The following is a 15,152-nucleotide window of genomic DNA, read 5'->3' on the forward strand; positions in this document are numbered from 1 at the left end:
AACAGTCATAATTTCTGATGACTTTAAAATATTCGACTCAAAGATTTCATGGTGGCATGGCCTCTGGATCGTCTGAATTAACTATATAGTGGTTTAAATTAAACCTTGTTACTGTCAAAACGATCCTTTGTAGTTAGTAAGACTACAGCTGTTTCATGCTACGAATGGAGCACATCATCAGGTCAGAAGAATGTCAAGTAGTCTTCATATTCCTCGCAGTGGAGTTCGTCAAAAGTTTAATAATAAATAGAGAACAAAACACATAACACACGGAAACACGAAACATTTAATATTGGTCGACCACACGACGGTAACAACACACGTGATACGGCGCCGGTTGAGGGTGAGTCGCGACTGTCACGTGCCGTCGGCGTTGACCCCTACTCCTACTCCAATGTTATCCTTATCTCGTTCCTTTGTTTTCTGTTTATTGTGTATATGAATAGTGGTGTTGTAGATGATGTTTGGATCGAATGATAATTGTTCATTTAATATATTCTGTGGTTGTTCTTTTGACGCCTTGTAGATTTCAAACTCCTCAACTGTATCCATGTATCGTCCTTTATTGCAGAGTTGTACTGTTTCTAAATTATTGTCAATATTTGTGTAATTATGGTTGGATGAAATTAAGTGGTTTGCATACGCTGATTTGGAATTTTTCTTTGGCATATGTTCCTTAAACCTGATGGAAAAAGATCTTGATGTTTGGCCTATGTAAAAATTGGGACAATCGTCACATTTTAGTTTGTAAATTCCTGTTTTGTCCATTGTATTAGTTCTAGACGGTTGTCGTTCTTTGACGATGGTAGACAGTTTATTGTTAGTTTTGAAAGATACGACCACATCATTCTTAGCCAACTCTTTAGTCAAGGTGTGGTTCAGTACGACACCGTAGTTCGCACTTACGTATATTTTACTCTTATCTTGTGGCTTATTATCATTTCTATTGCATTTCTTTATCAGTTTGTCGATCAAGGAACTGTTATAGCCATTGGCGACTGCTATATGTTTTAACGTATTTACTTCGTCGTTGTAATCAGTTGCACTCATTGGGATGGAGAGTAAGCGGTGGACAAAACTATTGTATGCAGCTGTTTTATGGTTATGTGGATGATGTGATAATGAATGAATCGTCTGATCTGTGGTGGTTGGTTTTCTGTAGATTTTAAATTGCAATTGGCTGTTGTATCTGGTAATGGTAACGTCTAGGAAATTAATGGATTTATTTTCTTCAATTTCAAGGGTAAACTGTAGGTTTTTGTGGAATCTATTTAAGTATGCCTGGAGTAAGCTGATTTGGAGCAAAGAACGACAACCGTCTAGAACTAATACAATGGACAAAACAGGAATTTACAAACTAAAATGTGACGATTGTCCCAATTTTTACATAGGCCAAACATCAAGATCTTTTTCCATCAGGTTTAAGGAACATATGCCAAAGAAAAATTCCAAACCAGCATATGCAAACCACTTAATTTCATCCAACCATAATTACACAAATATTGACAATAATTTAGAAATAGTACAACTCTGCAATAAAGGACAATACATGGATACAGTTGAGGAGTTTGAAATCTACAAGGCGTCAAAAGAACAACCACAGAATATATTAAATGAACAATTATCATTCGAACCAAACATCATCTACAACACCGCTATTCATATACACAATAAACAGAAAACAAAGGAACGAGATAAGGATAACATTGGAGTAGGAGTAGGGGTCAACGCCGACGGCACGTGACAGTCGCGACTCACCCTCAACCGGCGCCGTATCACGTGTGTTGTTACCGTCGTGTGGTCGACCAATATTAAATGTTTCGTGTTTCCGTGTGTTATGTGTTTTGTTCTCTATTTATTATTAAACTTTTGACGAACTCCACTGCGAGGAATATAAAGACTACTTGACATTCTTCTGACCTGATGATGTGCTCCATTCGTAGCATGAAACAGCTGTAGTCTTACTAACTACAAAGGATCGTTTTGACAGTAACAAGGTAATTTAAACCACTATATAGTTGACTCAAAGATTATGGAAATACTAATGGATGTACATAATAGATCAATATAATCAACATTTATTGTAAACTGGCATTGGGTGACACATTGTGTGTCCAAAAGCCAGCACGACTCCCTTCCCCATACCGCCCTGAGCGATAGGGATCATTGAGATTCGCTCTAACCTTTCCTCTCCCCTTCATGGGCAAGTTTTCATCCCTTTTCTTTCTTAGGTTTTTTTTTTTTTTTTATTTTAATGCCTGTATGTATCCTTTGTCTTTTCCTATTTCCCTATCTACTTTTCTAAACATCACAATTGCTTCCTTGTCACTCATCATGTTTTATTTTCTCATCTCTAGGCCTGTCTTATCCAAGACTTATTCCTGTTCTCTCCTATTTGTCTCCTGAAGTGAGCAATTTATAAATACAACACTCGTGGTTTTTATTTCTCCACATCTACATACTTCCTCCTCCACCATGTGAAATCTTCACAAAATCGCCTTGAAATTTTCAATGTCCTGTGACAAACTGCGTTTCATAATGGCCCATCCCCCAATCTTGTTTCAGTCTCTTTCTGATGTTAGGTATATATACGAACGTTAACCTTTAAAACGTTAACATAAAACACTCTGCTCCCCAACGCATTCGCCACTCATCTAATATCTCCTCTCTTCTGTTTTCAAATTAGTCTTACACTCCTCCTTTTCTTCCAAAATCAACAGCTTATGCAGCGATTATACAACAGTCCTAAATTGAATATGAAATCTTCAGGTGACTGCTGGAGAGCACACTTAAACCCAACACGGAAGGGTGCTTGCTGGATTCGGCTATCAACGACAATAGTATTATTTGTATTTCGTTCACGTCTACCGTCTACCAGTTAAAGATAGTCGGCCTCTTCCCATTTGCCGTCCTGGTCAACGTCTTATAGTCTCCATTATGTCAAACTTTTTTTGTTGTTATGTTTTGATTTTGTGCAAAATTTTAGTATAACCATCTGTTTCAAATATAAGTGTCAATTTCAAAGTATTCATCTGTTCAAATATAAACAAACATTTTCTCCCTAGAAGAATAACATGGGAACTTTGAAGGCCACTGGGGCAGAGCCCTGATGGAATTCCAAAGTTTTTTGTTTGATGGCAAAACTACATGCTAAGACCTTTCTAAAGACACCTTGAACATGGTGATCGGTAACACCACCACTCCAAAACAATTATGAAAAAAATATGCCTAGTGTATTAAATATATAGACTTTATAAGTGGTAATAATATATTGTTAGTTGTCACAAAATATTTTGTTCTTATACTTTTGCATTAAATCTTAAGCTATGAGCTGCAAGACAGGAGTAAATATGTATTTATTGAGCGGAGCGAGCGAAGCGAGCGTAGCTCTTTTGGATCAACTTCAATGCAACAAATAGAGAAACATCACTCAATAACGGCTGAACGCATTTCAGCCAAACTTAACAAAATTACTTAGACTAATAGTGAGATGGTTTTTAAACAAACAAATTTCAATTAGATAATGCCAATGCAATTTAAAACGAACTTAAAATTTCCAATTTTTAACATTAGGCTTATGGGACTAAAGTAGCCATATGACAGTTTTTTGTTTACAAGAACAATGTAAACAAGAAAATAATAAGGTATTTCTAAACTTTCTAGACTTTTCTTTTAAACGTTTTTAATCCATTCCTATGATTTTAATAAACAAGAAAATGCCGTTAAAACATTTTTTAAGGGCGCGGAATTCACTGAAAATTAAGAAAATATATGGAACTACTTTCTCAATGCGCGGAGCATAAACAAGGAGCGGAGGGATACGAACCGGTGACTACTTTCTTGCGAACCTATTTGTGTTGCCAGCTGATTAGAAACAGCCAATGTTAGAAATCAGGATTTAATAAGCGATATATCGAACCGCATCGAAATCGATATTTAATCCGATAATACATCACAGGTTGTATTATGTTGAATTACATCGACGGTGCAGTAAGTTATTACACTTGTTAATAAAACGCAGATTGAACACTGATCTAATTTAGGCATGTGGGGAATGTAGGTCGGGGTTTATGAGTATTCGTGACTAATAAACGAAATAATATGTTTATGACGTATAATTATTATTACAGCGTGGATAAATAAAAATATACTTTAAACGCCCAATAAAAACGAAGAATACGCTAAAAATAGTAAAGAAATTTCTGTATTAGGCTAATTAATTTGAGTTGTTTAGATAAGGCCTACGTTGTGACAAAATAAGATGACGTAATTGGAGACCAAATCTACATTGTCTCTGGCATGTCTTCCCTTCTATTATTATTATGTTTTCACATAAATCAGCTGATGTGATGTTTACTTTTTACTTTTGTTATTATTATGCCTACATTTCAGCCATGTTTAATTGTTCAATAGTATTTTTAGCAGTTCGTTAGTTTTTTGTTTTACACAAAAATACAATTGATAATTTAGTCCATTTTAGTCATTTAGAAGTGTTTCAATTAGTTCGAGTATAAAGTATTTTACGGTTGTGTTTTAAAGTTAAAACAGGCATCATACCTTTTTCGTGTTATGTTTTATTAAGGCCAATATTAAAATGCCGGCCCAAAAACGATCTAATATTGGAAGAAGGTCAAGAAAAACACAACAAGCCCTAAATAAACGTAGGAGTGAAACAAATTCTGACGATGTGTTGAGAAGACGGTTTGTTGAACAAATGAAATCCTTCTCTTATGTAACATGTACGAAATGTAAGAAGACAGAACTCATTAATAAGAACGAGGAAAACTATCGTTGCTATTCTTGCAAAGCTGGTAAGTCGTTAAAATTTACATCGGCTAACCATATGGATCCAGGCTTAGTTCCACCTGAATTGCAAAATCTGACTAAGATTGAACAGATGTTAATTGCTAGGGTACAGCCAGTACTGTGTGTTTACCAGCTAAAATTAGCAGGTCAACCCGGAAATTTCCGATACAAAGGAAACATAATCAATGTTGAGCAAGATATAAGTGAAGTGGCTCGTGTTCTCCCAAAATCACCAACGAATCTTGATATCGTTATCATACGAAAGAAGTCAGTAACTGCATATGTGGATTTTCGTGTTAGGCGTCAAAAAGTACTAGATGCTCTTCACTTCTTGAAAGACAACAATCCCTTTTATAGTGACATAGAAATAGACAGTGACGTTATAGCCAGTTTACCTGAGGACGACTTTGTTACAGAACAGCTACCAAGTTTAAATGACAATAGTGCCAGTGAAATCATTGATGAAAATGACCATGTAACCGAAACTTGCGTTCCAATTTTACCAGAACAACGGGACTCTGAGTTAGTGTCAGCCGTTCTGAATTGGCCATCCGCTAACCAAAATCCAATCAACGAATTTACATCTGAATCATATATCGTCCATGCATTTCCACACTTATTCCCCACAGGTGAAGGAACATTTCTGGACAATCGCCGCAATCCAGCAGATCGCCCAACATTTAAACAGTGGTTGTACTTTCTCATGCATTATCATGATAAACGTTTTGCTCAAGACACACGGTTTAGGTTTTTTGTCCTTAATCGAGACCAGCGGCATGACGCCATTAATTCTAGCAAAATATTTGCAAAAAAACACGATTTTAATGGTTCTGTTGAGCAACTTATTCAAGAAATTAAGCATCGCCCAAATTTACTAAATAAGCTGTTGTCATTTGGAGCAAAAATCCGTGGATCATCATCATATTGGTTTAAAAGGAGACTTGAATTACAGTGTATGGTCGAACAGTTGGGTGTCCCAACAATTTTCTTAACATTGAGTTCTGCAGACTTTTGGTTTCCCGACCTTTCAAACATACTTGACATTGATGTCAAACAATTCCGAAACGATCGTCAGCTCTCAAAATTCATGCAAAAATTGCTAATTGAAAACCCCATGATAGCTGATGAATTTTTTTCTAAACGTGTAGAGTGTTACATGGGCATCCTAAAAGAAAAGCTAAAAATTAAAGACTTTTGGTATCGTTTTGAATGGCAGCATAGAGGAGCTCCCCATATTCATATGGTTGCTTGGTTAGAAGGAGCGCCAGATGTATCATCATTTGATAATGCTGGGTCAGATGATATTAAAAGGTATATAGAGTATTATGACAGCATTGTTACAGCTGTTAATCCAAATGTCAATGCGATTCCTGCTGAAAAACACCCTTCACGTGAGTGGTGTACTGATATAGATTTTAATGATAGTGAAAAAACTGCACAGCTTCTCAATCGCGTTCAAAGACATACTAGGCACTCACAGTATTGCTTACGCAAAGAAGGTAACCAGGAGACATGTAGGTTCAAGTTTCCAAAAAAAATTGTGGAGACATCTACTCTCGAGAAAAATGAAAAGGGCATATGGACCTTCACTCCAAAAAGAAATGATGAATTACTTGACGAACATAATCGTTTTGTCAGCCATTCTTGGAGAGCTAATACAGACTGCAAGGTTGTAACATCCAAACAAATAATAATCAATTATCTGTCAAAATATGCTGCAAAAGGTGAACCGCATTCAAACACATATAAAGAAATGATCACTGAAATAGCATCAAGTTTATCAAAAACTGCTCCCGCTCGAACCGTTTTTACAAAACTACTAAATAAAATCGTTGGAAACCGTGACTATAGTGCATGCGAAGTTCACCATCTACTAAATGGTGATCCTTTGTACCACTGCAGTAGGCAGTTCGTAAAACTGTTTATAGGGAATGAAGAGTATGTTCAATTGACGACGACATCCGCAAACCGAAACACTAAATCGATTTTGGAAACATACAAAAACCGTCCAGTGCAATATGAAAATATGACTCTATTTGAGTTTGTAAGTAGTTTCAAAACAGTGGGATCTAGGTTAGTAGCATCTCATAAAAAAAATGTAGTACAAGTTGTCCCTTATGTTTCATTGGGTATGAATGAATCCACGGATGAAATATATTTCAGGCAAAAAGTGTTGCTTCATTCAAATTTTCGTATAGAACAACATGTGAAAACTCATCGGAGCTGGAAAGAGACATATGAAAATAGTAGGCCTACATTAAATGTTTGGGACTTACAAGGAACTCCAGACGAAGAAAACAATGAATATGAATATGAAGGCGATATTGACCAACATGACTGGATGGAGATTTCTGCAGCTCATCCTGAAGTGCCTATAACTGAAACAGAAATTGGTTTGCGTGCACTCGACAGAGAACACAATTGGTACCATGCATATGACCAGTTTCCAAACATTGAAGAGGCAAAAGACTTCATAAAGCAATCAAAAAATGCTGAGGAGATTAACGCAGTAAATAATGGCAACGAAGAAATTGTGTTTAACCTTGATCAGCAAAATGTCCTCGATCATTTTAATCGTCAGTTGAATAATGAAACTAGTCAAAAGCGTACAATTGTATGTGGATCTGCCGGAGTCGGAAAAAGTTGTGTGATTCGGGAAATGATTCGGATGTGTAAAGTACGGCATGGTGAAGAAAGTATACTCTTATTAGCTCCTACAGGCATTGCAGCTAACAATATTGAGGGAGAGACAATTCATTCAGCCTTGCGTTTTAATTTGAATCGATTTGGTGAAGTCAGAGAATTATCTGGAGAGTCTAGAAAATCTTTTCAAGAAATGATGTTAAGTATAAAAGCCGTAATATGCGATGAGTTTAGCATGATAGGCCAAAGAATGCTCGCAACAATGGACAAAAGGCTTCGTCAAGGTAATCCAGAATTATCTAACGAGCCATTTGGTGGTTATATCGTATATTTGTTTGGCGATCCTAACCAATTACAGCCAGTTAAAGACCGAGCATTATACATGGAAGCTGGTGTGAGCGAACTAGCAATTCATGGCAAAGCAATGTTTATGACTTTTGACAAGGTATTTGAACTAAAAACAATCATGAGACAGATTGGAGAAGATCAGAATGCTTTCAAAAATGTGCTCAACAATATAGCTAATGGTGTGATAACCATGGATGATTATAATTTCCTCGAAACACGATTCACCTGGACAAATCGAGAACAACTACACTGTTGTGAAAATGTATTAAGAATTATAAGCACAAATTCTGAAATTGAAACATACAACCTGGAAAGATTGAAGAATACTGGAAACCCAGTAACGATTATAAACGCTATAAACAGCAATAACACTTCAAGCAGAGCTGATACTGACGACTGCCAAGGACTCCCAAATATACTCAAGCTATGTGTTGGTTGCAGGGTTATTTTAAAAAAGAACTTGTGGACGTCAAAAGGACTTTGTAATGGAAGTTTGGGGACAGTACATGAAATAATTTACAAGACTTCAGATTTTGCAAACCACTTAGAAGATATGCCTTTGTGTGTTTTGGTTCATTTTGACAATTACAAAGGTCCCACAATCTTTAATGGTGTAGTTCCCATTACCCCTGTAACAGTCTCTTTTAAACACAATGGAGTGTCATGTGTCAGAAAACAAATGCCATTACAACTAGCATTTGCTATCAGCGTCCACCGGAGTCAAGGGATAACAGTGGACAAATGTGTTGTTGACATTGGCCAAAAAGAGTTTGCTCTTGGATTGACGTATGTAGCATTATCTAGAGTTCGACAACTGGATGGACTTTTATTACACTCATTTCCTCCATCAAGACTACTTGGCATAAACAGCCATAAGTTATTTCCTGCAAAGAAAGCTGAGTTCAATCGATTGGAAGGGTTAAAATGAAGACAAATTTAATGTTTATGTCACACATTTGACTTTTAAATTTCAAATTTTCCCTCATGTTTTTATACTTAAATGTTCGTTTTTTTATACTTATTGTTTTTTATACTTCAATACTTTTTACCGATTGCAAGGGTCATAATGAAGTCCACGGTTTTTTTGTACAGTTGAGTTTAAATGTAAAATTTCCCTCCTCTTTTTTTACTTTAACTTTTAACTCTACTTTAACTTTTAACTTTAACTTTTTTTACTCGCGTTTTCCATATTATTATCATAGTCCCAACTACTGTAATTTAATCTACTTTTGCAAGAGGTAGCCTATCTGAATCACATCAAGATGTAGTCAAGAGGTAAATTATTAAAATTTCAATCAATAAAACAAGCATTAGTACATATATTGTTTTTTTTTATTTAGTTAGTTACCCAAATATTAAATCAAGTTTTCTCCGCTCAACTGGCTTTCACCGCTCTGAAAGCAATCCTAGTTTTTTATAAACCTCATCTGCAGGGGCAGATGGCCCCTACTCATGAATGAAACCTATGATGAAACCTACTCATGTAATACTGGTTTGTTACAGTAGCCTTCAGTGGTCTAAAGAATGTAGAGTCGCCAAGGTATAAGCATAGATAAAACATACTCCCTTAGTAGATTTCTCATCCTAATGGAACAGCTGAAGACAATTTTATTGTTAGTTCTGTACGGTTTATGTAGAGGTCGTGTTTTTTTTACAATTTGTTTCCCGTTAATACAGTCATTTAAAATCTCGTTTAACCAAATAATACGATCTAATCATAAACAATAAATTGTCCCCTAGTTATTTAACCAAACAGTAAAGCACAAATCAAGAAATTAACCCTAAAATAATAGAAACAAAATTTCGTCGACACTAGCGCCTAGTGTGGCGTACATGAACTAGACATGAAAAACGAGCTTCAAAATTTACAATGGGATGAGAAGTCTACTTGTGTTGGTTTGTCTATGGTATAAGTCACATGGGTAAGCCAATGGGGGCCACAATGATGTATTCAGGAGGCGATCTTGAACCAATACAGTCTGCCTCATCAACCCGAAACTCTCCTACTGAGCAAGGGAGAATCAAATCAACTGATTTGAGAGTCAAATCAGCTGATTTGAATAAATAGAGCAATTTAATAGGGCCCACTTAATTGTCAGTTATTCCATACCAAGTGTTTAAGGGAAATTCTTTCTAAAGGTCAACATACTTTGTGTTTGATAAATGAGGAACAGATTTATTTGTAGTCAAAACGCTTGTTGGCCGTAAGAAAAAAAAATAACTACTGTAGTGCAAAATATATGAGTTATTATATTAACTACTAAATCCTAGACCATATAGGGGAACAAATAGTTGTAAAACTAGATAGGCTAGTTATTACATTAAAAAAATTATACTTACATTAACCAAAGCAGGTTAATAACTTGAGCCCAGTTGTGGGAAGTGGTGTTGGTCAGACAGGCTCGTCGGAAGGCTTCTCTACTGAGAAACAAGATGGTTGACTCAAGCAGCAAAAGTCTCACATTCATCACTCCAATCACAGCTTGCTCCACGTGACGCAGCACAAATGCGTTCATCAGGAATGTTAAACATCGGAACATTATCTAACAACAAAAATATTGATTTAGTTATAACTAGCAACCAGTGTCACTTTGTGACTTCAAAATCCCTGATATATTTTAATTAGCCAATTTTCTGTTGCTCTGAAATAAGTTGAAAATTAGGCCTATCTATTTTTTACGTGATAATCTAAAGATTATCAAAATCAATGGAAAACCAATGGATCGTAATGTCTTTAATACTTTTCAATGACTTGTAATTTTTCAAGCAAACCCTGAACATAACTTTGTAGGCCTAATTTGATTTTCCAATACAATGTAAAATCATGCATAAAAAAGCGGTAGGCCTATCAGCAATCTGACACATACTTTCTCCCATAAACTTGTTAGCAACCTTTATCATGAGTTGGTGGGAGCAGCTATGGTATTATACAGTGAAAAATCACAACAGTTGTAATGACTTTTGAACCGTGATTGTTACAAAATGGGGGGGGGGGGGTTGCACTATTTTGTTTAGAATTATAAGGAACATAACACATTAGTTTTAATTAAACCCGTTTTTTTCCTAAAATCCGATTTTTGTTATTTATGGTTTTTTTATGGGGATCCCTACATAAGTTACACTTTTGAACCATAATTTTTTAGGAAATGGGAATTGTACCATTTTGTTCAAAATTTAAAGGACCATAACATACTAAGTTAAATAAACGGTTTTTTTTCTAAAATCAGATTTTTCGTTATGTTTTGGGATTTTGATTGGAAAATAACATTTAGGCCCTAAGTAAGTTACAATAACTTTGGACCCGTAATTTATACGGAAATGGGATTTCTACTATTTTGTTAAGAACTTAAAGGACTAACATAGCTACATACTAAATTTTTATCAAAATCGTTTGGGCTGTTTTTGAGAAAATCCAATTTTTCTGTTATTTTATGGGTTTTATAGGGAAATCCACATTAAAAATCAAAATTTAAAAAAATGAAGAAAAAACGCCTGGAATACCATGGATTAGTACAGGCCTACATACCAATGCCATCAAAATCGGACTACAGGTAAATGGTCTGTAGCTCTGTATACATCCACACACACAGACACATCACTTCGAAGACCACTTTTTTGCGTACAGGGGGACCCAAAACCGATATATCCAACCAAACTCGAAGATTTTTACAAAAACTATAACTTAGCCTACTTTCTCCATATACAATGGTATAGGGGGGAAAGTAAAAAGGGAAATTTTATGAATTCATATTTTACTTGAATTCACTAAAACGGATACAAGTTAAGTATCCACTCAAACTCTAAAATTTTGACAAAAAAAACTTACTTTCTCCCTATACAGTAGAACCTTTTAAATCCGAACTAATTGGGACCGGGGGTAGTTCGGACTATTGAATAGTTCGGATTACAGAACATATTGTTGTTTTTACATAACAATAGCTAGGGAAAAGTGAAAAATGCTTTTATTAAGTCAAATACAGTGTTTATTTAATACAGTAGTAAACATAGGGAATAAACAGAACTGTACATCTATCTATATATATAATACGCTAAGCCGATTTTTGTAAACAGAACTCCTCCCTCATTTTTGGACCGATTTTGATGATTAAAGTGTCAAAAAAATTGCCCTGATCTGTAGTTTTGCAAAGTGTTTTTAGTTTTTTGATATCTTTATTAGTTTGGGCAGGATCTTCCATCAAAGTTGGACTTTCTCCCATAAGATTAACATGGGGGAGTCTAAATATTTAATTGTAAACTTTGTCTCCACTAATTTGAGAGAACGGCTGGGCGTAGAAACTTGGTAGAGGTGTCAAAAGAAAGGTCTTGGTCTGTAGATGAGTTATCAAAAGAAAAACGAAGTAAATTCGATTAGGTCTCTGTCCCAGAAGCCTTTAAAGATCCCTCCACAGATTTGTTTACATTTTGGTCATGTGGATAATACTTTTTAATAAAACAGCTGTTAATTTTAAAATTGTATTTTAAACAACATTTATTGGGAGTTACTGAATAGTCCAAAAGAAGTATTTACAATGTTATTTTCTGATTTTAAACTGGATTTTCTTCTGTATCATGTTATGTGTTTCAATATAAAGTTCCATTACCAAATCAGTGGAAAATCCTATTATCACAATAACTCTTACAATTATTTCTTATTGAACTATCCTATATGTATTTTACGGGTTTGTGTCTGCCTTTTTCACACCTTTTCCCTATATTTTATCATATTATTCTAGACAGATCATAATAGGTTCATGAGATTATTGTCATACATGCTTTCAATCATTGGAAAAATCATCGATTGCGTAATACAATACAAAATAATAAAAGTGCAGAAGAGCACGGTGCCCATTTGAGCCGTGTCCATATTTTGTTAAATTAATAGTGGTTTACAGCACTGGATAAAATATTTTACAATATTTATGTTGAAATATGTGCATGATTTAGAAAGTCATTAAGCTGGATAACTGCAATATACTGCAGACTTTTCAGAGAGGTTACTTTGATGTATTCATTCATCTTAGTGTAAACATAATATAGATATGTATACAAATAAGAAGTTGAACTCTGAGGGAGCCTTTGAATTTTATTAGACTAACGAAAAGGGTTGTGCATTTTTACTAGCGCTACTCAGCAACAAAAACAATGTAATTCATCTCTAAAAAATTTATTCTTAAGTGCACTAAGCAGCAGCCTAAAAAATACTATGTAGCTTCCTCATATAGTTACAAAATGCTCAAACTCGCATTGTCGCATTTTTTATGATTCGGCTTATATTTCTCCAACTTCATCTGCAGAAGAAGTTCAGTGTGCTCTTATCGCGTCTAATAACATCCAAACACAAAAACCTTGCCTAAAATGGTACCTATCTTGACAAATTAATTATTTGCAGTGACCTATATTACGGACCGTGGCTCACTGCGTTGGTAACATTATTGAAAGTATCACAATATTTTGGCTGTAAGAGTAAATACTATTTAAGCAGCTACTGTCACGACAGAAAGGTCATATTCTTTTTAAACTAGATCACATTATCGTTTATAAGATACGTTGATTAACAATGCATGTAAACGACAATATTTACGTAACAGCCAATTTACAGTATGTTTTTCTCTTTGGAAATGGCACATTGCTATTTCATTTGCATTATTTGTTGCCAATGAAGCCACACGACCGTATAAACGAGGAGGCCCCTAACCGTCGAATTCGACGGGTTTCACCTAGTTACAATTGAAATAATTACGGTGCATATTATATCAATAAATACAGTATAACTTACAATAAAGAACTACTGTACTGTGTATAGGGTACAGCAATGAGGCGTTTGGATTAGTGGACATTCGGATTACAGGGGTTCGGATTAAAGAGGTTCTACTGTACTATGATACCTATACTTAGAGGGAGAAAGTAAAAAGGGGATTTTTATGAATTCATATTTTACTTGGAGGTTCTACTGTACTATGGTACCTATAGAGGGAGAAAGTAAAAAGGGAATTTTTATGAATTCATATTTTTATTGAATTTACCAGAACATTACTTACTATGAAAACACAAAATCCTATCATTTTTGCATTTTACATTATGTATTAGCCTAGCCTACTAAATTACGTAGGCTAACTAGGCTTAAATTATGCAGCCTTACAACTCAACTAGGCCTACTTATAAATCTAATATACATTAAGTTAGCAGATAATTAATATTTATATTGACTATCTAAATATAGGCCTACCGATTGAAATATTTTAACTGATAGGCCTAACTTGATTCCATCTGATAATACACCATAGGTTGTCTCGGAACTGTACCCCAGAGAAATTAAAAAGCCAATGATTATAAGTATACTTACTAACTTGATGCCCGAAAATAACTTTATTTTTTTAGGCTGCCAATCACAATTTAAATTAAATTACCTTGCTTGTTTTAACTTCAAACGTGAAACTTATTATCTAAGTTAACCTGTAATGAGGTTTACAGTAAATACTTAACTTACTGCTTAATAATGTCGGGGGTTTGAAAATAAAGGGTACAGTTTCTTAACTGGGCTACGCTAATATCGATTGAAACTATCGATTCGATTAGTAAACTTTCATGCGATTTTTTCACCATCAGCAAGTTTGGTTGGTTAGGTTAGGTTATGATAAGTTAGTTTTATTTTATAACAGATATATTTAAAAATATTGATTAAGTTATTAATCAATAACTTATTTTCAATTCGATAGTTTCAATCAATATTAGCGTAGCTCAGTTAAGAAACTGTACCAAAAATAAAATGTTAGGTAAGTTTTAATTTTAATTATTATGATAAAATTAAATAAATGCTATTAACACTATAACCTAACTTACCTGAAAAATAATGTTGAACGAAGCATTTTGCAAACTACTTTTAAGGAAGTTTTTCGCCATAGTTGCGGTGGACTCTCTTAGTACAGTAATAAACTTGTAAGATTAAAAATAGCTTTATTCTAGACAGGTAATGCTGAAAATGACTCCAAAAACGGAACCTTCCTAACCTGTACCTAAGTGATGAAACATAAAATCTGTTTTGGCCATAATGTGAACATAAACGTAAGTTACCACTATGGCTAAACCACGTCCACGTACTTTTTTTTAATGGTTAGGGAATTAATCATCCACATTAGTGTCTTACAGGCATGACAAATACTTATCACTAATTTCCCTAACTCCTCGTCTCCTTTGTTCGAAGATTGCAAATCAATGTGTGTGTGGTGGGTGAGTCTGAGTATTTTTGATGGTGTTGTCATTTTTGTCAAGTTCAACCAACAAGTAACAACCAACAACAACAACACGTCTTGAACACATGACTGGAGTAACAGCTGAGCAGACGACACCAAAACAGC

At 34.8% G+C, this 15,152-nt stretch overlaps 1 protein-coding gene across 1 annotated transcript in view; it reads right to left on the reverse strand.

Moving 5' to 3' along the window:
• LOC128994139 (protein RFT1 homolog) overlaps positions 1-15,011 on the reverse strand; it is a 31,703-nt gene extending 16,692 nt beyond the window's left edge. The window contains exons 1-2 of the mRNA XM_054418440.1: positions 14,638-15,011; positions 10,138-10,340 (exon numbers count right to left, since the gene is read on the reverse strand). Of these exons, the coding sequence (XP_054274415.1) occupies positions 10,138-10,340; positions 14,638-14,697 (263 nt within the window). The 5' untranslated portion in view covers positions 14,698-15,011. The remainder of the gene's footprint in view (positions 1-10,137; positions 10,341-14,637) is intronic.
• Positions 15,012-15,152: the final 141 nt, after the last annotated feature.

Source organism: Macrosteles quadrilineatus, unplaced genomic scaffold (assembly GCF_028750875.1).
Source record: "Macrosteles quadrilineatus isolate MER2022 unplaced genomic scaffold, UCM_ALF_1.0 Scaffold_5__1_contigs__length_97177068, whole genome shotgun sequence".
Taxonomy (NCBI): Eukaryota; Metazoa; Arthropoda; class Insecta; order Hemiptera; family Cicadellidae; genus Macrosteles; species Macrosteles quadrilineatus.